This window comes from Stegastes partitus, unplaced genomic scaffold (genome assembly GCF_000690725.1).
Source record: "Stegastes partitus isolate 25-593 unplaced genomic scaffold, Stegastes_partitus-1.0.2 Scaffold1202, whole genome shotgun sequence".
Classification (NCBI taxonomy): Eukaryota; Metazoa; Chordata; class Actinopteri; family Pomacentridae; genus Stegastes; species Stegastes partitus.
Window position 1 is genome coordinate 3206 of NW_007578933.1, and position 25465 is coordinate 28670.

A 25465-nucleotide genomic window follows, 5' to 3' on the forward strand; every position below is an offset into this window, starting at 1 on the left:
GAAAGAAAGAGAAAGAAAGAAAGAAAAGAAAGAAAGAAAGAAAGAAAGAAAGAACGAAAGAAAGAAAGAAAGAAAGAAAGAAAGAAAGAAGCTAGAGATTTTGCAGCGCAGCATAATCTCATACTAAGGATGTGAAATGATTCACAGTTGTGGGCAACTCTTGAGGAAGTGGAGGAACAGCTGCAGGGTTTTGATGACGCTGCTACAGTCGCCACAATGTGATTCAGTAAAGTGTTGCTTTTAAATTTAACCAAGACGACTAAATCTCAATGTGAGAAGTGCAACTTCCATTTTTTTCTCCTCGGGGAACTAACAGCACCCTGCTATGTGTGATGCAAAATATGAATAAGCTGCACTTACATTCCAGTCTATCGATGCAAAGAAGCGATGCCTTTTTATTTCTTCTACTCCATCTGGTCCTGCACCTGTCAGTCACACAGATAAAAGATGCAGACAGTGATTAAAACTCAAAATGATCATGAATCAGGCAGGTTTTAATGAACCCTGTCGTGGACGCCGTCAGATTTCCAAATCATGACATAACATAACATATCGCTGAACATCATCAGCGTACAGGTTGACTGGGGAAGCTGTGGAGCAACTTTCATTTAGCAGTTTTTATAAATCAAATTTTCACAAACAACTTTATTACTCGCACAAACAGAAGATAAGGTTTGATTGCATTGGCTCTGAGGGAAACGTGAACGACGCATCCAATGTTTAAGTGATTCAACTCTTTCTGAGCTTCCAAATTTTACTTTAAGCCGCTAACATCATCTGTAGCTGTTTTGCCGGGAACATTTTGAATCCCCCAAGGTAAGAACTGACCTATAAAATTGGTAATCCTAAGACACGCAAAAAAACCCATCCATGTACTACCATTATTCTGAAACCATATTTGCCTCCCAGTGCCCACGGTTTTTATGTAACATACCAAGTCGATTTGCAGGATTCCTCTTGAAGAGCGCTCTTAATAAACTCTGTACTTCAGGACTGAGGAACTGCGGCATCCCCAGCTTGGCCCTGTGCAGACAAGAAGCAAGTTTATGGTGGGATATTCTGAGATTGACAACTGAGAGTTTATACGAGCAGCTTGGATGAAATGAATTAGGCATTTTAAGAGACAGATTAAAGCAGTTGCAGAGGGAAAGAGGTACTTAATGACAAGACTTCCTCTACATATTACATATGAGGGAAATCATTATACATAAAAACAATATAACTAACTATTAAAACATCAGCAACACATAAAAAATAATTCCCACTTCTAACAATTTAAAACAGCAAATCAACATTTTTTTACTCAGACATGTCAAAGGTATACCTGAAAGGCTTTAAGAATAATGACAACAGGCATTAACATGTTGAACCGGTCTTACTTTAGAATAAGCGCCATTGTTTCCTTCCGATCCTTCCCCTGGAATGGTAATGATCCTGTCAACATTTCAAACTGGAAAACAAAAAAGTTAACAAAGAGTCAGGCCACGTCAGCCGACTAATGGAAGGCGCTGTGGAGGCGGATTATTGAAGCTAAATGCTCAGTGCGAGCTTCATTAGTCATCAGAGCTTCTTTGAATATGAGCCAGCGTTGGAAAGAAAATGTGAAAGCTGAGCCTGCAGTGAAAATGACCTTGATCACATTTTATTGGACACATTTCATTAATACCGACATGAAATAAAGATGTACAGAAGTTAACACTTTGCTCTGTGATTTGTCAAAACTACAGCTTTAGGTAACGCTTTATCCACCGATGTGTCTCTGCAACATCCCCAACCGGACTGACATCCCAGCTCATGAACAGTACGGCCATATCGCCACTGGAATTATGATCAAAGACAAAAATCCAGTTGAGATAATAGCATATCACAATGCATTCACAATTAAACCAGTAAAATGCTCTCTATACTACCCACGGCTGACCATAACCATTGGATGGTTGAAACCAGAACCTCCCTCATACAACACGTGGATTCAAAAAGTTTGGGACATTTATCAAATGGAGCAGATTACATTCTCACTAAGACTTCAGAAGGCCACCTTTACTATAAGATGGGAACCAGTACTACCCTTATTGTTGCAATAACAGTATATACCAGCGACACAGGGTCATCCTGTCTTGTGTCAAAGTGCTTCCTCCCTGCCTCTGGTTGAGGCATGTTCCTACTACCTTACGCCCTGGAGTGGACAGTGTTTATTTATTTTTTAAACTGCTATTATCCTCTTCAATTCCATTCTATATCGACCATATAAAAAACATACACAGCTGTAAAAAAAAAAAAAGGAAAAAAAAAAGCGCTACACTGTGGAAAAATGGAAAAAAAAACACAGTACAGTACACAAAAAAAAAACTAAAAAAAAACGCTCTCTGCAAAAACTCCCCGCACAGGATAGAGAACACAGAGTTGCACATCTGTAAAAAAGAAAAAAACACGCAAAAAATGCACAACAACAAAAAAACACACAAAAAAAAAAACAAGAAGAGATAGAAAGGAAACACCAGAAAAAAAAAAGCAGCAGCTGCTCTTGACATTCCCAAACTTTCCAGCATCATTTTTGACTTCAGTCATTTGTCTCAAGGATTGCGTCACAATATTATAAATTAAATGTCGTTATAATTAAGTATTTCTCTGTCAATTCTGACACTCCAGGGAGAGTTAGACACGTTTAGCTATTTGTTTGGTTTATCTGCATATTCCTAATACTAGACGAGGGTAGCTAGCGGTTACATCTTTCCCCGGTGCCCTGGTGTAGCTACCAGCTGTCAGCAAATGTTAACCTCCTTCTGAGTATTAGTAAAATAAGCCACCAGGCCAACAAAACAAGCACAATTCAGCAGATGCATGATTACTGAAAGTGATGGAACCTAATCTGCCAGATACGGTAATTAAGCAGCTTTACTGCCGGAAGAAAGCCAAATGAAGAAAACCAGTTCACTGGCACATTATCTGAGAGCCGAGGCCGTCGCTCATGAAACGCAATAAACACATGATTAGACGAAACCTGCAAGTCAGCAAATAAACTGACTGTTTACTCAGAGGAGAGACTACTAGTGCATGTAAAGAGACTGTCAGAGGAAAAGATTGTTATCTATGTAAACAGTTCTCACCATAAGGACCCCAAACGACCACCAGTCAGCGCTCTGCGTATGACCTCTCCGGTTTACCACCTCTGGAGCCATGTACTCTATTGTTCCACAGAAGGAATACGCTCTTTTGTCGTGGTCGATGGCTTCCTTACTCAGTCCAAAGTCTGAATAGAGAAGCAGACAGAGAGAGAGAGAAGGCACAAGGTGAAGAGGAAAACCTGAAAAATAATTAAATACGCAGACTGCTTGCAGTTGAAAGCACTCACCGGTGATCTTAATGTGCCCTTCTTCATCCAGAAGAATACTAATGGGAGAAAAGAGAACATTAACGTTGACTTTACTAACTTTATAAATAAATGGATACCAAAACAAGGATGATAATGTCGTACTTTTCAGGTTTGAGATCTCTGTAGATGATCCCCAGACTGTGTAGATGGTCCAAGGCCAGAGCCAACTCTGCAAGGTAGAACTTCACGTCCTCTTCTGTAAACATGACCTACAACGAGTAAGCAAAGGGATGTGTTAGATCATACAAACCAACAAAACACCAATTAGAATAAAGATAACAAAAACAAAATGGCAAAAAGACAAAAATATGAAATGTTTAAAAAGCTGCAGGGTGGCTCATGTCGGTGTATAAGCTCCAATAATCGGGAAATAACTTCACACTTTGCTGCCACATTTCCAGATCAAAGGTATTAAATCTGACAAATTACATAAAACTTAATCCTCTTCAGAAAAACGTGCACATACCTCATATGTCATCACCATCTTATACAACTACTACTCCACACCGAGAGATTACGGGCCTGTCGGTGACACTAATACGGACTTTTCATGCCTTCTGTAACAATACAGGAAATCGCTGTCTGTCTTTATTTAATTTGTTTGTCCTTCGAACATTCAAGAAAAAAAAAAAAAAAAACGAGAGAAAGAGGAGCGGTTTCCAGGAAGTTGGAAAAGCTGCAGTACAACATACAAAAATAGCACTCTGCTGCAGCACAAGCACCGACTGGTTTTAGGTTTTCATGAGAAAGAAGACACAACTGCTTCTTTTCAAAATCTTCATCCTGCCGACCAGCACACGCGTGGTTTTTACTGATAGTGCATTAAAATAACAGAGACGGAGAATCACAACAACACAGCAGTCACAAGGGAATGACGGCAGGTAGAGCTGCATGATATCGATAAAAACTGACATTACAATATTTTTGCGTTACGTATTGTGATGTGAGCAAATACAGTCATTTCTATCACATGGCTTGGAAAGAATCAATCCTTCTATAAAGACTGGGGAGGTTTTGCATCCACCGTTACACTGTGAGGACTTTTTTTTCAGTGCAAACCGTTTCGTCTTTCTAACACTGTCAAAGGCATCCGAAATGTTTTTTTTTTCCTTTTGATGGCGTTCAGATCTGACCTTGCATTTGTCATACAGAGCTTTGTAGATTGGACAAATAAATCATGCTTTTCTTATTGAAGGAGCAACAATTGCAAGGCGCTGCAACAGATTAGCTGTTTTTTTTGGTCAGCAGCATCCTTTCCGGAGCCAAAGAATTTCCACACAGCTGATTTTTGTTTGTTTGTTTCTGTCGGTCTGTCCCTCACTCATTTTGCTGTGCACATGCTGAACCTGCACGAAATAGAGCTGAAGAAAAACCTCAGTGTATCGAAGAGAGTTCTCTTTTTGTTTCAAGCAACAACAACAACTGCAGCATGATGCGTTCAAGGTCCTTTGCCTTACCAACCACACATCACACTCTTTTTCTTTTTTGGCCTTTTGTGCCTTTATTATTTAGTTCAGTGAAGACAGACAGGAAAATCGAGGAGAAGCAAAGCGTCATGAGCCAGATTCAAACTCACTATCACCTGTACATGGGACGCCAGCTCAACCAGGTGAGCTATCACGGCGCCCCCCCTACACATCACACTCTTTGCAATGTGACTATTTCGCATGTGCACATCGAAATGTCAACGCTGAAACAATATATTGTGCAGCCCTGGCAGGTATGTTTACTCCTGCTGCTTCCCATCATAGACTGTAAACAGTCAAGGCTTGTAATAGGATTTTTTTATTTATTTTTGGGGGTGGAAATAGAAAAAGAGCCATATCAGTAGCCAGACAGCCTATCAGTAGCAAACCCACCTCCTTGGACAGACGAGTGAAAAGGTCTCCTCCTCGGAGAAAGTCCAGGATCAGATAGAGCTTCCCTTCTGTCTGGAAGGCTGCACACAGGTTGGCACATACACACAGAATTACTGGTTATGCAACTCAAAATTGAGGCTTTGTTGCCGTAGTGGGGGCTGCATTATATCCTGTGAGGATGTATTCATCGGATAAAAGGTGTACTTGGGTGAGCATTCATCCGCACATAAGTACAGAGGCGAGACGAGTCAGACTTACGATCGGTGCGTGATTACCTTTTGCCTCATTTTGAGCATGTGTACAATCAAAACAACTTTTACCGTCTTAATCTGTCCTATGTGTAATAGCTCACGGTGACTAATTAGCCAACGCCACAACTTTAAATGCTCTCAGCAGCCAGCAGTGAAGTCTGCAAAGACGCCTGGTGTTAATCTAAGTGTCGATGTAAAGCCGTAGTCAAAATAGAATCACATTCACAAAAAACAATAACTGTATTTTAGTATAAAAATTAACATTAAATCAATTCCACTTTTCCGAAGAAGACTTATATCCAAACAGAATAATTTGTACTTACCATAGTGGAGTTTAACTATGAATGGATGGTTCACTTCTGCCAGAATGTCTCTTTCCATCTTAGATCGCACCCGATCTCGAACTAACAAGACAGAGGGTGATCAGTTTAATAAAGCTGCTCTCAGTTTATTTTATTTAAATGTGACAAGCGTTTAATGCCATGAGTGTGTTTTATGTAGAATGTAAATGCGTTTCCTTAATTTAAGAATATAAATGGAGTTAAACCGGCACTATTGTGCTGCAGGCTTGTAGTGCAGCAGAAACCACAATAACAGTGTTATTGCAGCATCTGTCTCCTTTACAAGATGAGACTGTAACTCTTTCAGTTCCAGGGGCGCAGGTTAAGAGGATTAAGGCTTGTATAAAGACACTAGACCGGCACATGACATCTCAACCTGCTTTTACGATACACCCACGTTTACAATAATCCCAGTCGATGCGAAACAGTTCATCTGAATCAAAAGTACAAACTAACCTCTTTTACCCCAAATCCCCTGAATGTAGGCCACAGGGAGAACTCCGGCCACTATATATCGCTTATCATTCCTGTACAAAACCCATATTAATTTAACAAATTAACCACTCACAGAGACAGGGTTTTTTTTTTGTAATATGTCCTATTTTGGATTTTGCCTCCTAACAAGAACATGATATACAAGGGATCTTAAAAAGCAGAGTTTCAAAAAGCACTTCTCATGTATCCAGGATGAGTAAACAAGTCAGTTATATCTCTATAACAACAATATATAAGTGGTTGTTATTTATCATTGAGTTCACAAGGACACTCTTTAGTATTATTAATTTGAGCTACAGGATTTTACATTTTATTGCTGAGTTATTCATTTTGTGTATAAATCGAGTGTCTTACCTTTCAGCGTGGCTTTCTTCAGGACCTTCATGGCGTATAGCTGTCCTCTGTCCACTCCTCTAATCTTCCGAACCAGAAACACCTGAAAAAAAAAAATTACCATCATTCATCACTGTCATCATCACATTTGGGAAGCTGTTTTACAGTATTTATTATCATTTATCAATTTAAAAGGACCTTTTGTAGCAGTTCACTGTTAGCAGAGTATGTCCTCCTCACTTTAGACACACTTCAGTTCACTACGTACGACATGCACATTTTTAAAAACACTATTTCCATGCTCAGTGGCAACTTGTAGGTTACCACGCTTAGACAAGTGCCAGCGACCATCATGTTTAATAAAACAGCAACATAAAGTCTGCTTCAGCATCCCGTACAGCGAGCTACGTAAACATGCTATCCAGGCCGCGCTGTGACTTGACCTCACATGCCTGCCTGCAGCCTTGGAAACAGCATCCAAGCCGCCAACATCTGCCGGGCCTTCATGTCTGGCCATGCAGACCTCTAATCTACAGTAACACTGACAAGTCAGTGGGCCTTTACTAATTTAAATAAGCTTAGTGATCTATGTAGCCGTTGTCAAGGCAGCTAATCTACAGATAATTGGAAATGGATGGCTAATCATTAGCAGACGATTGGCTGGTTAAGCATAGTCAGTCACTGGAAATACACCGAGTATGGCCAAAAGTGAGAGGACACGCCCCTGTCTGTCCCTGTGTACTTTTTTTGTCTGGGGGTATTTTTCACAGTTGGAGCCAGACTCCTCGGTTCCAGTTAAGGGAAACTGTAATACCACAGCAAAGAGTGACATTTCAAACAATAATGCACTTCTGATTTTGTGGTTACAGTTTGGGGAGTGCTCTTCTCCTTTCAGCTGCATAAAGCAAGTCTCACAAACGTTTTTTCTGAGTTTGAAGTAAAACACCTTGATTTGTCTGCACGGAGCTCTGACTTCAACCCAGTCCGACACCTTTGGGATATATTACGATGCTAACTGCGAGCCGGGCTGCGTTGCCCCACATCACTGTCTGACCTTAATGCTCTCGTGTCTGAACGGGAGCCGGAAAGACGTTGCACAGGACTGGAGGCAATTATATTAGCATATTAATGCTTGTGGAGTGTGCACGTACTTTGTGCCATGTCGCGGACACTTTGTGTGAAAGTCCAGAAATTTAAGTGAAACTCGTGTTAATACCAAACACTTGTCGTCTAAGTGGTGGTCTTCTGGGCTAAGTTTAGAAAAGTCTGCACGTCCTAGTGACATTGGGTCTGATGGGTCATTGTTTTCTTTCAGATGATGTGCAAAGAGCTGCTTCCTCTCAACAATCACAGACACTCTGATCTCAGTAGTTTCAGTACCTTTCCATAGGAGCCTTGTCCCAGCACCTTGAGCAGCTGGAACTGAGAGGGGTCTGCTTTCTCACAGCCCTCCTTAACATGGTGGCTGATGTCAAACTCCTTCAGCACACTGTCGTCCTGAGGAAAGAAAGACATCATTATTTGCATGTTTATTACATATATTTACAAAGACAAAATAAGAAAAACTAACGAGATCTGCCTCCAAGACGAGACACGAACAAGATGCATTTTACAACATCTCAGCAGTTATCAAATCCATTCAGGCTGACATTCAAAAATAAAGCATATCACTGCAGTAATCACGCTTAAATCCACAACTAAAGATAGATGAATATTTATGAGTCATTATGTTATTACTGGAAAGGTGTGGGCTGAGGTCACCGGCAGCGATGCATAGTGTAAGCTGCCTTTTTCAGTCCATTCAGTCTGCTCGGTGAAGCGAATGATCAACTGCCAACCTGAGGCACAGCCGAGATCGGACAGTGTGACAATATACTGTAATTCTGTCAAATTGTCAGTGTCATTTAGGAGTTAAGAGCTTTACACCCCACTTTCAATCAGGTGTGACATGCTAACAGGGTTTGGTAAATTTACAAAGGTAATGGTTGTAAATCATTGGTAGCTGTACACAAGCTGGATTTTTTTGGTAGATTTTAGCAGGTTCTCGGTTGAGACGTTCACAACTGTGGTTGAAAAATCACAACAACAAAAAAAACAAACATTTGTCTTTGCACATGTTTTGATTGAATCTATTTGTTGGACTGAGTAAGTCAGTAGTAATAAAACAGGTCCATTTTCTTGTTAGCAGTAAAACAAAGTGTTTGTCTTCAGTTATTAAGCTAAGAAACTGGTCTTGTACTCTTTTGTTGCACATTATTATTTGCACTACAATCCTCACAGGACTTTTCTACTTCTATTTGACAGCATTATACTTATTGTATAGTTTGCTTTTTATATTTTATTTTTTGTTTATTTATCTGTATTTATGGTGATGGTAACTTTATCTTTATACTGTAACAACAACATTTCACCTTGGAGATTAATAAAGTATTTCTATTCTATTCTATTCTATTCTATTCTCTCCGTGTGGAACTGTGGGTGTGTGTCATCGTGGCAAAATGTGGTCCTGGAGACGCACACTGATTCTGGGAAGTTCCATAAAAGTTGTCTGAAGAACTCTGGAAGGTGTCTGTTGATTCAAAGATGGATGTGGTCCAGCTCATGGGTACTGACTCGTGTAATAATGTAGTAATAACCACTGAGCGCTCATAACATCATCATGTTGACTTATGTGACATTTTGTGGTTTTGGGCATGTTCTCCGTGTGCCTATATGAGTTTTTTTCTCCCTACTCGGCCCAGTTTCCTCCCACAGTCCAGACACATCCATGGCAGGTTAACTGGTAATTCCAAAATTGGCTGTAGGTGCAAGTGTGAGTGTGCACGGTTGTCTGTCTCTTTGTGTTCGCCACGCAATGAACTGCCAACCTGTCCAGGGTGCACCCCGCCTCTTGCCCAGTGTCAGCTGGGATTGGCTCCAGCCCCCTGCGGTTCTCTGCAGGATAAAGCCGGTATAGCTAATGGATGGATGGACGGATTTTGAGCAAATCTGTCACAGGTCATCTGTTTCACCAAACTCGCTTCACTCATGTCATTGGTTGCGTCGAGCCAAACACGCTGACTTGGCATCGCAGCTGGAGTGAGCCAATCGCAAGAGAGCTCGTTTGTATTTCACGTTGTCAACACGAATTTGAGCGACATTTCCCTTTAAGTGAAAGCATCACATAAACATCTATCTACACAAACTAACTGATTTTCTAATCTACTGTGGTTTGTAGAATTGACAAAGCAACCTGCTGCCATCAATCACTTCAGAAGTCTGCATTCCTCTGAGAATGACACGAGATCCATTTCTCCATTTGGGAATCAGAGTAATTTCTAAGACTCAAAAGTACACATGAGGCTAAAAATAATCAAACTGTCACATCTGCTTCTGCCAAGACAGCGAGTTCTTTGATGCTATCATTGTAGTGAGAGTGCTGAGGCGGTGGTGATACCACATTTGTTTTCTTGTTACATTTTCCTCTAACCAAAGCAAGATATGGGGGCTCAAACTCAGCCGCCAGAATTTATTTTCATTACAGCTTGAACAAAGTTGGCCATCAGGAGTCCAATTATTCCAGAGCAGTTCCTCATATATCAGGGATTTTGTAGAAATCAGAGTTCTACTCTCCAGGCTGATGCAATATCAAGAAAATCACACTTCTCTCTAGACATTCTTTAAAATATAAATACACTCATACAGGAAACAAATGGAATCACGCCGGCGGTCCCTTTTTGCTATTCGGTAACTGTAATAATCACTAAAATACGGATTATTTTTTGTGCAGTGTGGATCCTAAAGGAAGTGCACAAGCAAGCAGAGCCACACATTCGTCCTCAGTGAGGGAGGAAACAACCCTGACAGCATATCAAGTGCTGACATAACAGCATAGCAACAGTGCAGATCCATAGCCCACATCACACATTCAGAGGATTCAAGGATTTTCTGCTACAATATTTTGCACTTGTTTTGACTCAGTTTTCACATCAGTGTGGGAAATACTTCTTTTTTTTGTGTGGCTCCAGTTGTAGTACACTGAGCTGTATCCAAACAGTGTTCATATGATGTCACGCTGCATAAACTGAATTTAAAAATGGAGTTAATATGAAATGAATACATTCTAGGGTTGTGACACAACATTTGGGGATTTAAAGGTAATTTGCACAATAAAACTACAACATCATTGTGATGTCACTGCCTGCCTCACGTGAGTAAACTGCTGCTTTAGTCTCCACACAAGGTCGCAGGAGTGACGTCCATCAACCAGCAGGGAACAGGTTCAAGGCCGCCAACAGCAGCTCCTGGGAGACCGATCAGATGCTGATCCTCCCTTCACTGGGAGGGCGACAGAAAGAGACCTTTCCCTCGTGGAGCGTCAAAGCAGCTCACTGCGTACTACTGACAGAACAGGTAAACAAACTGGAGCAGACAGACATTTGCCATCAAGAGAGACAAACAGGTAGAGGGTCTGTCAAGTTGATTCATCAGCACTTGTTCACTACAAAGAGGAACAAATGAGGGGAGGAGGAGGGAGTGTTTTTCTTCCATTTATATCCCAAACATACAGGTAGATGTGCTGCAAACAGCATGCTGCCTCTCTCTCTCCTCACTGGTTTGTTTGGGCTATAAATAGACCTCCACTGCTATGGCTGTCCACTGAATCAATCTGTCTCTATCCATTTATCTATCAACCTGCCTGCCTTGCTGCTTGTTTGCCTGTTAGCGTTTCTGTCTGACTCTATTTCCATATAACCTCTCTGTCTCTCTCTCTCTCAGACAAAACACTAGTGTCTCCCTTGCCCTCTGTTTTCTGGATTCCTGACAGACAGGCAGAGCAACAGCTGTACGGATGCAGCAGTGACTCCTGAACAACAAGCCAGATAACGTGCATTCTCTTCACACTCCTTTTCCACTTAGTCATCCTCATGTGCCGTACATGTGAGCTTGCTCATCTCTCATCAGGGTCTGTCTGGGGCCTTTGCACACAAAAAACACATGCTGCAATTGTGATGCAACGCGGCTGTCACGCGCACGCAGTTGACAGAAGTTTGAATCCGATCGAGATCTAAACAAAAACTCACTGACCTCTAGCTGACAGAATCCGGTGCTGTTCTTGTTCCTGGCCGCCTTGTTCTTCAGGTAGATAGAAAACCATCTCCGCACTGTGAATTTTCGCGTGCTGGTATCCATGGCAACGTGCAGACTTGTGCATCTATCCCATAATGATGAACATCTCCCCGCAGGAGGGAGGGTGGTGGTGGTGGTGGGGTGTCCTAAGGTAGAGATGCAGAAAAGGAGCTTTTATTGGTTATCTATTTGTCCCGCAGTTTCTCCATTGGCCCATCCTCAATGCAGTCGTCGCTTTGTAGTTTTCCCATCATTCACATGCGCCGCTTGTCTCCCCGGTTGGGTTTCGGGCTGCCGTTCCTCTCTCTCTCCTCTCTCTCCCCTCCGCCCCCCTTCTCCCTCGTCCTCTCTCTCTCTCTCTCAGCTGCAGTGGACACCAGCAAAGCACGCAGTCAGAGTTGTCACAGAGCCGCAAGCCAGACGGACGGGGCAGGTGCTGCTGGGTCTGGGATTGTTCTTGTGTTGCTCTGCTCACTGCATGAGGCTGCAGGGAGAGGTGACGAATAAATCTGTTCCGCTGAATCAGGAGAGGTGTGTGTGTGAGCTCCCTCCTCACGTCTCTGCTCGTGCATGTGTGTGTGTGTGTGGTGTGTGTGATCATCCCCTTGCTGCCTCCCTCTCTCTCTCTCTCTCTCTGCAGAACAAGGGATTGTCACCAGTCACATTGTGTGCAGGCCGGCAAGCTCCCGACCCCTCCCCTCCGTCATCCTCCCCTGTTCCTGCCTCTCACCTCCCTCTCGGTTTCTCCCAACAGCATACAGCAACAGCTGGTGAGGTCACATGGTGTAACCCAGCCACCTCTCCCTGCCTCCCTCTTCCTCTGTCCCCTTCTCGTTTTTTTTTTTTTTTTGCTCCTGCACGACATCCAATCGCACGGAGAGAATCAAAAAAACAGGCAAATGATTAAGGAAAGTAGATTGCAAGCAGGACAACAATAGAGGAAAAAACAACAACAACACAGTGGCTCAGATCCAGAGACGTTACATCACAATTCAATGGAATATGGAGTGCAGCAATCAATGTTATGATCAATAGTGATGAGAGATGCGAGGAGTGCAATCACAGAGAGTGCAGCGTGATCTGGCTGATCACTGGCCATGAGTGTGTGTGTTTGTGTAGGTGCTTGGATCTGTCACATCAGCAGCTTTGCAGAACTGCAGTGTTACATAACCATAGAGAGAGAGAGAGAGAGAGAGAGGGAGAGATGGAAATAGACCAAAGGAAGTTGGGGAGGTGGGGGGCAGCATCATTATTATTATTGAAAAGAGTCGCCCCTTCACTCAGGTCAAGTGCCCACGCCTGACCTGGCATTTAATTGTTTTCTAAAATAAGGTTTCAACTTCTTCAGCCAGGGTCCTCCACCTCAAATGCTCCAACCGTGATCCCTAAACCTGGAACGTCACGAGAAACAGAGCTCGTGGTGCTATTTTCATGTGTTTGACAGGATTTGGATCCCATTTTGGGTAAAAAAAAAAAATCACTGGCACGTAGTTTGAGGGCATTTTAGGCGCGACTGGAAACGTTATCAGATGTGTTCAGTCAATCTGCTGCGCTGTGTTGTGGGAGGAGATTCGGGATTATGGACTGGTGTCTTTGTCCCGGTGGGATTATGGCTCTGTAAGGAGATCACAACATTAATATTTATACACACAGCGCAGATAGGGACGGATAAAGAAGCAGGCTGAAATATAGTTCTGTTATTACGCTATATTGTGCTGCATGGTCAGCACTGACATCCCATTCTGTTATTATATATTTTGTGGTCCTTTATATTCATTCAACAAGCTGTTTTTAGGGTGAATTTATTTTTAATTACATAAATTGAAAATGCCAATGGGTGATCAATATTACATAATAACATCAAGGAATATTGACTGGATATTCAATGTTTTATTGACATTAAAAAATGACGCAGAGTACACACTTTCATTTCAGTCATTTCACAAATTACAAAAACAATAATTTAGCTTTAAACTGAATCAATGCACAAAAATAGCCACAGCAGCAGAAACAAGTCATCGGACTGATCGGTAATGGATTAAACAGTGTTCACCAAATCATTTGCTACATCTCGAGTGTTTCATCTGTACAGTTCCTAAGTCCAGCAAAAATGGTGCCTTGTGAACATCTTGGGTAATGGGGTTGTGCTTGGGTGAACTTTTTTTTTTTAGTTCAATGTGCTTTATGCATTTTTAAATTCATATTCAAAAACAAACATGTACACCTGAAGCATTCACTATATACACCACATACTGTATTTATAGAGGCACAGTCCTGACCTGTAAACATTGAATTGTCGCATGTACTTGGCAAATGTCCGAAGATAGCAAAGTGAAATTATCATTTAGATTCAGATATCATGAGATTATAATGCCTGAAAGATGTCGATGCTGCAAAACTGCCTTGTAGGTTAAAAAAAATGGCGGCTCTTGCCCTTAAAACACTCAAAAGTATCCATGCTGACTAGTACTACTTGCATAGTGATTCACCGCTACAGAGCACTTCCTATTTAAATGTAATTATCATGATTCTTAAAAGGCATTTGTGTCATAGCTAAACGAATAGATGGCACTTAACAGGTGGCACACAAAGATAAATATAGTACAAAATACGGCCAGCAGTGTCACATGATAGGCACTTTGATGATACATAAAATGCACAGCACATAAACTGTTTGTCTAACTATGATGCCTCTGGCTGTGCTTTGGAAAAACACAAGCTGTGACTGTTGAACTCCTAATTAGCAAGAGCAAGAAAGGAATAAAACCCCAGTTAAACACCAGTGTGCATGTGTCCTGTGTTTTACAGCAAAAAAATTAAAAACAGTTAAAAGTGTTTTCGACAGGAGTGATTAAATTTTTTTTAAAAGAAACATCATTAACAATACAACTTTGTGTGTTCTTTGTGAAACCTGAGCAAAACACTACAGTACATTTGCACAAAAAAAAATTCCCCAAATGCAGTTGTTTGTGTGCCATCGTATGTGTAGAATAAGGGTTGTAGTGGTCGGTTCACTTCAGCTCTTACATGTACGTATTTGATTTAAGAGGTGGGTAGTAAACCGGCATATCATGGTCACACACACTGAACCCCCCCACCTTGTCAACACCCACAGGACCGTCCCAGCCTCCCTTAGAAAAGGTTTCCATGGTAATCTCTTTCTCACAGTCCAGGAGGGTAAAGTCGGAGTGGAAACAGATCTCAATCTGCCCCAAAATCTGGAAAGCATTCTGTAAAGAGAACAAAAACAGAATTAAAATGTGGCTTAAAAACAGTACACCTGACGCAACACGTTCTTGAAAAGCGGCACCATGCGAAAAGACAACAAATGACGATGGCATATGTAAAATAAATGAGGTGTTTGTACCTTTGATGGATGGACACACTGGATCTTGGGTTTGACACCATAGAAGTTTTCAATCACTCCTTCAATTTGGGAAAACTACACAAAGAGACATCAGGAGCAAAGGTGAGAGGTTGTGACTTTTGTTTTTATGAGGCACTCTAAATCAATGGATTACTTCTTTAAATAGGACTTATATTTGAGATTTAATTATATACTTTGATGTCATACATATAGATAAACTTACGGCGTAGTATTTGTCAGAGGGGACGATGTCAAACTTCTTCAGGATGCTACAATAACACAAACACAGATTTTAGTTTCAGGCTTTGAGGTGTTTTTTAGTCTATAGGAGTTTCTGTGAACTAGACTGTGGATGGCAAACATGTGAGAAGGTAACAGGAACAAGGAAAATCAAGTTCACACCAAGAACTGGACAGAAAACAGTGTTTCTGAGAGATGTATATGTAGTTGCATGTGAAGGGGGTGTATGTGTAATTGTTCTGTACCTATCCAAGTCCAGTTTATGGTACAGTTCCAGTGCCTTGCCAAAGTATTTATGCTGACTGTTGAGAGATTCGGCTTTGGCTGCACATGTACCGTGCTTGTGCCATTCGTACTTCCTGTTGAAACAGACAAACAAACAAACAAATGGCAATTACACGATAGTAATGACATACAATTTAACTCAGGAATACACAAGATTTCTGGCTATCTACAGAGGTAACATGTATGTACATATATCCACTATATGACATTGTTCTGAGTGGCAAAAAAACAATAGAAGTAAATGTTTGTAGTCATTTAAAAGAGACGTAAAACTTGGGACTGTAAGTGAATAAAATGCATTCATATCATGTAATCTGTCTGTAAATGTTTTTCTTGATGCTGCTTTTGTGACCACTGGCGGGTGTTCATTTGTGATTTCATCATGGCCTGCATAAGCAGCTTGTTGTCGAAGTCTGCGAGGATCACTGTCAACAGGTCCCAGACTAACCTACAATCATGTCGAGGACGATCATTGGTGAGGAGAGTCGGGTCTACAGCTACAAAGACCACATGGCAGTCTTCACAGTGGAAGAGCCCAAAGTCTCTCTAACTTGTCGGTCTTTAAGCCCAAAGTAGGTGTGCCACCTCAGCAGAGTGCACCTTGTTTTGTATTGATAAGGTTGTACTCAGACTGTCAAAGGAAAGTTCTATCCTGACATCCTGGGACGTCTGAAGGAGAACTTTTGGTGTGAACGACCTGAACTTTGACTTAATGGAAGTGAGTGCTCCACCAGGAGAAAGCAATCACTCACAACACGCAAAAAACACAAAAGAAAAGAGCACATGCAAAAAAACAGAAAACCACATTTGTAGACACTTTCAAAAAACTTTGGTGGTGGTCGGCGCGAGATAACAGAAATAACACTAAGCACAAGGAGATTGAACGCAGTAGAAATAATAGAAAGAAAATGAAGAAAAAGGGGAAAAGGGCCGCAACTAAAAAACAACTTAAAGTTCCCAATCAACCAATCAAAAAAAAAATCAAAAAACAAGGGGGAAAAAACCGCCAAGCAAAGGGCCGCCCGCCAATGGGAACAAACTCAAGGACAAGGACACTGCCAAAGGACACGGCCACGGGAGAGAACCACAAACAACCACAAACCAGGACAACCCACGATAACACCCGAGACAACCCCACCCACAGATAACTTGAGTTTGATTGATATTATCTCAGGTAGACGATGGATAAGTGGGCTTACTGCAGGTTTGTGAAGATGGAGTTATCTGTTTTTGCAAATGAACTCTTCAAGTGCACTTTGAAAACAGAACTTGCAAACATGGCAGGAACACGGGGGTCAGTGTATCACCGCACAAGATGTAAACTTCAAAGGGAACAGCAGCTAATTCACGTGCATTTTTTCTGAACCTTTTAATCACGCCTGATGTTCTAAAGCTTAGTGAAATTTCACATCTGTCAAGGAGTCAGACAGATCAGACGTACCAGAATTCAGAAGATGTGGGTTTAAGCAGGTCAGGCCAACTTTTCTTCATGTCTGGTAGCAGGTCCTGAAAACACACATCCAACAACAGGCTTGTTTTATCTGTCAGGAGAAGGTTTACTGTAAAGGAACTAAAGGAAGCGGAAAGAAATCCATTTATTTACCATCTCAAATTCTGTCATGCCAAATTTTACTGTTTTGTCTGCGTTGGATTATAAGCGCTAATCATCTCGCTATTCTGATGAGCAAAATACACTCTTAGATCGTCTTTGTCCTGGCAGTAGCCTAATCTCATTGATGTTAAAACGTTTATGTTCCATCTCAATAAATCTGCTGATTTGAGACAGAACAGAAATAAGACAGATTACCTTTAACAATTTTAAACCTAATGATAAAGTCACATGGTCTGAGCAGTGCTATACCTCGATTTCGGATGAGTTGAAATGCCATGACGGATCACAGGCAATCCCTTTGTCTGGCCTGGAACACACACACACACAAAATAGTTCCCAATTTACTCACTCACAGAGAAATAAACAAACGTCATCAGTTTCTTAAATAGTTAGTGGAAAACATGTAATACATCCCTGTTGTCAGTTTTCAAAATCCTCAGCTGGACTTTATTCTTTGACTGTATATATATATAGTATGTTGTTGTTTCTTGACAGGACATTTACTTGTTACCAGTTTTCTAAAGTAGCAAACCAGTGGTCAAACTCAAAACATGCACACACTTACCACAGTCCATGTAATGTCCAGGAGCTAATGTTGGCATGACAGTGTTCCATCTGAAATTAATGGGAAAACAAAAACATGAAATTACTTCTTCTGTAGAACCAAAAAAACAACAAAAACCCACACAATATTTTTTTTCAGAAGCTGCAACTAAGCTGTAATTAATGTCTGAAATAAACAATCACTTTGAAGCTGCAGTATGTATTGTATTTATTATCTTTGTAATGCCAGCTACCAGATTTGTGGCCTTTGTGACATAAAGTAGTCCACTCTCAGTTGCTAGTTTGGTCATTAGAAAATGCAAAAGCCAACGAAGTCTAGTCCAGTAGTTCTGCAATAAGCCGACATGTAATATAAAAGCACACAGTATTCAACGGTATGAACCGAGAGGTTGTCAGGACACCACAACAAAAGCATGCTGTCCAAAAGCACAAAATAGTGGTTGTGCATTTGTGTTGTAACCTAATGAAACTGTACACGCTTGTGACCTCAAACAAAATGTCAGCTAATCAAACCAAGCTGCTGACACACAGACAGTCTCATGACTCAGACGTCACATGACAATTAGGAACTACATGTTTAGTCAGCAACAGAGAATATAGGTAACGTCCTGGTGCGCTGTAAGAGTCAGACAGTAAGCAAGAGAGTTATAATAAGTGTTGAGGTGGGAGTGGTTAGCACTGTCACCTCACAGCAAGAAAGTTCTGTGTTCCAACCTGCCAGCCAGCTGGTGGCTTCCTGTGTGCCAGCTCTGTGCCTGACTACGAAGCTGTCCAGAGCTACCCTGCTTCTCATCCGATGTCAGCTGGGAGAGACACCAGCCCCTGCATTTATGAATAAATTTATCTGAAAATATTGTTATTCTGTCTACATCTACATTGCAGTTAGGAAAAATCAGTTTTAAATATTGCCATACAAATGATTGATTTTTTTTTTTGTTTCAGTTCATTCACAGTGCAGGATGGTTAAAGTGTATGAATCCCTAGCCTGAGGATATCAACAAGGCGTAACAGGAAACAGGACTCAGCAAACCTTGGGTACAATCAGTGAAATAAAACTGGAGATGTGGGTTCCAGCTACTATGACTTACAAAACAATTTTTATTTTTTTATTTTTTGGAATTTGCAATTTACATAAATTATCTGCTAATGCATCAAAAAATAGATATCAGAAGACAATCATTAAATTCCAATCGAATTAATGATTTGCTTGTAGCTTGAAAGGGTTGAACAGAGATCTCAGATCCTTTAGACATTGATCAGCGCAAAGTTAGATTAACTGTCCACAAATGGAGCCCATTTAGTGGCTTCTCTCCCTAGAAGATAACCCCGAAGGGCCAGTGTAGAATGCTCAACAAGGGGAAAAAAGTGGCCCAGAGTAACCATTAAACGTTTAAAGGAGTCATTAGACCTGGGTCTGTTCATTAGTCTACCATGTTGAAATCATGGTGCCTGTTTGTATGGTGTCACAAGGCGGAAAATGCTCAACAAGGAGAAAAAAGTGGAACAGAGTAACCGTTAAAGGTTTAAAGGAGTCATTAGACCTGCGTAGCACCTCCGTTCATCCATCTACCATGTTGAAATCATGGTGTCTGTTTGTATGGTGGCAAAACAATATCATTGCACGCCTTCACTTTGCTGAAGAACACCTTAAAACACAACTGTACTACTAGAAAAATATTGTCTGGAGTAACATGTTTGAATTATTTGAGAAATCTGCATATTGAAATTTCCCACAGTGAGAGAGGAGTCTCTTGACACGACTGTGATGACCAATCTGACTCTTAATCACAGGCTGCAGACACTGTAGATGCTTATTACGAGAAAGCAAAGATGATCTTCCTCACAGACATGTAATATTCAACAACTGACAGTATCAGGGCCTTGAATAGGCAGCATATAATTGGAGTAAAGGCAGCTAACATTTAGGGGAAGACCGAGTTTTGTCTCGGCTGATTGTTGGACCTAATATTCAGCATGTTTATGATTATGGATACCATTCTCTAGTTTAACCAATTCTGGAGAAAATTGTATTAACTTAAACATGAGCTACTGTCTCTGATGCTGCTGCCTCTCTCTATCTGCAGTCATCACGCTGTGGTCTCAAGCAATATCCTGCTCACAGCATTATCTGATTGGTTCCATGCCATGAGGAATCGTCCAGCAACACTCAATGAAAAATGTTGAAAAATTACCTTTAGTAAAACATACATAAACATGACTGACAAAGGCAATTTTGAGATCAAGATTTTCCATTTCAACTGCAAACATAGACTATCTCCAAATATCTGTTATTAGTCTCCTTGATTATTAATAATAATATTCAGCAACGACATCAGCCCTGAAAGTTTCAAACTCCTTCCTTTCATCCTTTTTGTAAAAACATAAAAGAAGACAATCTAATCATTAATCTTATTAACTTAAACTGTTCTCTTCCATTTGTGATATACCAATTTGTGTTCACCGAAAAATCCCAATTGTATATTTTTAAAGCTCAAAATGTTAAAATAAAATAAACTGATAAACAAAGACTCACAGAACAGAAGGTGGTAGGCCAGTGGTGGGTCAGGATGAGTTTCGTCCACATATGGCTGAAACACACAAAAAATTTCTCAGTGGAGTCCTGTTTGGTTATTATGTATTTATTACACAAATCTATGGGCGTCTAATATTTTTCTGTACTTACGGAGGTGAAATGACAAAGGCCGAGGACAGGGCTGCTGCCAGGCAGACCAGGAGAGCAGAGCAGAGCCTCATGGCTGACCTAAAACAAGATAACAGATTGATCAACAAACAGCGACTTCAATCTTGAACTCAGAACTGAAACCCCAGGTTCCTGAAACATCCACATTACAGTAAAAACCACATCAAGAGTCTACAATGAGGCCCCTTTCAGGAATGCACTCCTTACTGTTAAACTGACGGCAACTGAAGATGTCAGCTTCATATATGAATAAGCCACTGGTGGTCACTTCTCCATAAGAGTTGCAGCAGCAGTATGACTAGGTCAGTCCTAATAACATTTCCGTATTACTTTCAGCATAAGTCTGACCTGCATTCCTTTGCATTAATGGATAGGCAGATATGAGATGCAACACTTTGCGTTGTGTGACGCAGTTTGAGTAAGGCTTTTACACATTTCAGCACCAACACTGGTGCAAAAAGGCATCGCGGAAAGACAATTGAGTGTCAAATCTCACAGTCTTCTAATTACTGAACTGAAACTAAAAGATCAAGTGTCATGACTAAACTTTACTGAACTGAAATGCCCTTTAAAAAACAAACAAAAACTTTACTGTAATGAAAACAAAGACCTACAGCTCAAATTGATACTTTCCAAAGATTATTGCAATCTTTTTTTTTTTTTTGCAAGATGTTAAGGGGAGCTTGAAGTTCAGCTGTTTCCAGGATCCTTTCCTCTGAATTTCTGAAGGGGCTTTAGTGAACAAGATTCTCTTTGGATAATTTATGCAATAGGAATACATTTCTATAACATCGGATTTTGCTGAAACAAGCACCATGCATCAAGAGCTGTCACATGCATACCACGATTGTCAAAAGCAGAAAACAGGTAGTGGCTTTAGCTAACAGAACTTAGTGGTCACAAAAAGCTCAAGTGTGACAACATTAGGCAATCGTCAAAAAGCTTCTTACCAGCAACTCCTCCCTCCTTCACTACACAAAGAGGAACATCAAATGTAATCGAAACTTCGTACCTGCATACATCTTACCTGGGCTTACAGTAACCTAAACCCCCTCAGTTAAGAGCGCATGCGTGATGAGATGACTTTATGGAATTGTTTTGAGAGACATTTTATGGAAAAGTCTCCTCGTTAGTCAGTCTAAACAGACGGCGACGCACAAATGTGAACTCAATGGCCAACGACGAAATGTATTTCTGTAACTTTAACGTCATTAAAGTCACCCAAGTATGAGCCAATGTTAGCTAAACCTAGCTAAAACTCTAGCTAATGCCGGCTTTTGGAAATTACCCTTTAAGCACCTCAAACTCTGATAAAGAACTTAAACGTTCAGACTATTAGAGGCTGAACTTCTGTTTTAACCTCACAGCACTTGGTTTAGGCAAATGTAATAATTAAAGCGGCCTCACCTTGTGTCGGGTATGATGCAGCAAAGACTCGTAGTGGTTACACGAAGGCAAATTAGATTCTTATTTAGAAAACTTAACTAGGTTAAAGAATTACTCAGGACACACAGTACCAACGGCCAGTCTGTTGTTGACGTCCCGCAGCCGCTTCACTACCTGCCTGTCTGCTCAGCCAATCAGGAGCGCCGCACGGGTCATGCGTCATCACGTGGTAGGCTAGAAGGGGTCGCTTGATTTACTGTCCTGCCCGCACCGACTGCTCTTCGCTCGACAGCCTTTTAGCGATACATTGGACTAGGTTCTTTGATGTATCAGTAAACAATCGCCCCTCTCAGGACAGCTTGCAATACAGGGTGCAAGAAAGGATAAGAGTTTTAATATTTTAAATACAGCTCCTGGTATCATATAACATAAGAAATTACTATAAAACATATATTGAAACGTCACAACCTTAAGACAATTTCGAGACATTATTATTAAACATTACCACACAGCCAGTATTTTAACTAAGATTTAATAGTAATTCAGAAGTGCACTCTAAAATTCATTGTTTTGGGGATATGGTTGATCAAATTGTCTAAAAATAGCTTCAGCGTTCAGATGGCAGGCTTTGGGAATGTTGTTAATGAAAAATGTCAGTCAGACAATGTGGCTACAAAGATGACTCACTTATTCAGTTGGCAGTTATATTAAGAGGGGGCTCCACAGCCAACTAAGACGTGACAAATTATTCTGAGCTTATGTGCATATCCTGTATTTCTTTTTTAAAAATCTGTTGTTTTCACAGCGAGAAGGATGCGCACGTTTGGACTATGCTCACAACACACTGGGGATTTACTGTACGTTTCGATTGTCACTGCATTAGTTTCGACTGCTGCTCCAGTTCTTGGCAAACTGCCACCTTCCATGCTGAGCTCGACAGAAATCATGTGACCTCGACAGAGGTTTAAAAAACCCACAAGGAACACAGTCTTCCGCTAAGAGAACATGACAGTAGATAATTTTCCGTCAACATGCCGAGATTAAAATTCTGCTTATGTGGCTGATTTGAGGACATTTTTACAGAACTTATCTTCTTCAAAAAAATGTGCATAAGATTTTTCCTACACAGAAAGAGACAACAAAATGTATTACATGCCTACTTTGTGTTTCTTTAAAACAAATTACCATTCAGTCAGGCTGTTAACTTTGCAAAGTGCTCTGCAAATCATTCATTATTTAAAGATAATTAAACAGGCCTGACATATTAAATGTATGAAATGCCCAGAGGCTCCCTTTAAATAACGATACATTACAGACCAATGTGTAAAACTAAGAATGTCAGGGGAGTAAAATAAGTGAAGAATTTATCTTGCTCTGTCTCCTGAGACAGACCAAAGTGTCAGAAAGTGTTACTGGAAAAGTCCAGATTTCCCCATATCCTATTAGAAGAGAAGACACTGATCATAAAAACTTTTCATTTGCAAAATATTTTCTCCTGCCTCACTGTTAACCGGCCACATAGTTGATAAAAAACATCACTGAGCTTTGGTTTCAGAGTATACTATCACATGACCAACAGAGGGCTCCTTTTCAACCACAGAAAGATGTCTGTCCTGTTTGTACCACACAGATGCACACAAAGCAAAAAAAAACGAGACCAGAGTTTACAATGATGCGCAGGAGTACAACTAATCTTAAACCTGATAAACCATTTTTGCATGTAGGACAATCAAGCTTTATTAAAGCATAAATTAACAAAACATCTGCTGTCGTTTCAATGCAGTCCTTTAGGCTCCTGGTGATACTTCCTTTATAGATCTTCTATTTGTTATTTCTAGAATGTGCCATAATAATGAACTTGACATCAACTTCAACTGTTCTACAGCACAACCAGAGGAGTCAAATGGGAATTTAGTGTTATTATAGGCTTCAGGGGTCAGAGGTTAGAGGCCGAGGGTTAGGGCATTTTGGTTTCATCTAACTGGTTGACTGTCTGCTTGATTGACAGATTTGGGGCAGTCAAAGATATGAACTTAGAAAAAATAAAACCTCATGCTTTTAATATATGTTGCATTCTAATTTCATACAGACGTGACATTTGAAATTAATCCTGCTCATGTAAAATTATACATAAATATAAATACATCAATGCATTTTCAAATCAGAGCCCATCTTTTTGCAAGAACTGACCACCTTTATCATATTGCATCTGGACTTTATGGACTTTCTGTATGATTGTGCTCTTATTGGAGAGAATCATATATTTTAGGACAGTTAAAGATTTTAGCTTTAAAAAAAATACAAAAAATCGTCCTGTTTGTGTTCTTGTTTGCCTCCTTTCACACTCTTCTCTACGCCTACGTCACACACTCGTGCCCGAGCCCCCACCCCGCCGATCTCCGTCGCTGCTTTTCTCAAATGTACCTCCATGTCGTCCCCTCATATGATTTTGTCTCAGATGTGAAATGTGTTTTACAGCTTCTCCACTGTGTCAGGAATAGTCTAGCTGTAACTGTAGCTAGTTTTATAAATAGGCCTTGGCCAAAGTTCAGCATGCGACACAGAGTCTCAAGACGTTTCTATGTGCAAATGGGGGAACGATATTAACGGAGGCTCTTCAGAACCGTCCAATTTGCGGCTAGCAAGTATAAGTAAATCAGCAGTATAAACAACACATATGTAGCCGTTGCAACGCCAAATTTAAACGGGTTTTCAGGAGGTGTGTGTTGCGTGAGCTGTGAAATGCTGTCTCGTATATGTTTTATAACTATGCCATTGTGATATAAAAGAGATTAAAGTGTCCAGCTCTCTGTTTAACTTGAGAAAACATACTGCTGCCTATTCTGTGGAGCTAAAAATGCTGCTAGTAAATGTGTGGTACTGCCCTCCCCATAACATCACCATGGCCAGATTCCCTGCATTGTCTGGATCAGCTGGTATACACGAATAACCAGTTGTTTCGCAGGTGCTGTTCGGATATCGTGCCACAGACCAGCGACCGGTCCACGACAAACTGTAATCAATAAACTCTGTTCATCAAATAGTTGACTGGTTGTGGTGGCCACGAGTCTTGAAGGATACTGGTTATATATAGGCAGCTCTCTCTCCTTATAAGGCCTCAGGGAGAGGCAGGTGGGGGACGGTTGGAGACGGGTGGTGGTTTTGTTGGCCTGGTACTTGGTTTTGGCTGACTCCCTGTGGATTCAGGCTGACAACCGAAGTCGCTGCAAAGGAAATCTCAAGGGGTAAGAAAAAGTATTTTAAATTCTGTTTTCTGCTCCCATCTCCTCATTATCCTGAGCTTTTTAATCCACTTTTGCTTCACACCTAAGTGTAGCAGGTAGGGTTAATGGGATGGAGGCATCTAGAGCAGATTAGGGGACAGCCAAGAGATGTTTCATGATCCTTAGCAGGAGCTAATGATACTAAAGTGATGAATGACAGAATATGGTATTTATAAAAGATGTGTGGAGATTAGCCTGGAATGAACGAGCGACCAACAGAGGGCTCTTCTTAACTCTCTGGTCACTCGTTTATTGGGCTCTTGTT

General features: G+C 40.9%; 3 protein-coding genes across 3 annotated transcripts in view; 1 reads left to right on the plus strand and 2 right to left on the minus strand.

Moving 5' to 3' along the window:
* Positions 1-360: 360 nt before the first annotated feature.
* rps6ka2 (ribosomal protein S6 kinase, polypeptide 2) lies at positions 361-12225 on the minus strand (the record flags this gene model as incomplete). The annotated part of the gene is made up of 11 exons (XM_008297236.1): positions 11720-12225; positions 8033-8149; positions 6674-6755; positions 5807-5887; positions 5233-5312; positions 3476-3582; positions 3353-3390; positions 3108-3250; positions 1380-1450; positions 935-1023; positions 361-425 (listed from the first exon to the last, which is right to left on the minus strand). Coding segments are annotated over exons 1-11 (978 nt in total), but the record flags the coding sequence as incomplete, so codon positions are not given.
* Positions 12226-13631: 1406 nt separating this feature from the next.
* On the minus strand, positions 13632-22096 carry rnaset2 (ribonuclease T2). Its single transcript, XM_008297237.1, has 10 exons — positions 21938-22096; positions 20513-20590; positions 20363-20417; positions 17831-17880; positions 17515-17572; positions 17095-17159; positions 15614-15727; positions 15352-15397; positions 15129-15203; positions 13632-14991 (listed from the first exon to the last, which is right to left on the minus strand). Exons 2-10 carry the CDS (start codon positions 20581-20583, stop codon positions 14785-14787), a joined length of 741 nt encoding a protein of 246 aa, XP_008295459.1. The 5' UTR covers positions 20584-20590; positions 21938-22096; the 3' UTR covers positions 13632-14784.
* A 2962-nt stretch (positions 22097-25058) lies between these two features.
* myom2b (myomesin 2b) overlaps positions 25059-25465 on the plus strand; it is a 32667-nt gene continuing 32260 nt past the window's right edge. Inside the window, exon 1 of the mRNA XM_008297238.1 lies at positions 25059-25161. The gene's annotated coding sequence lies outside the window, so the exon portion shown is untranslated. The remainder of the gene's footprint in view (positions 25162-25465) is intronic.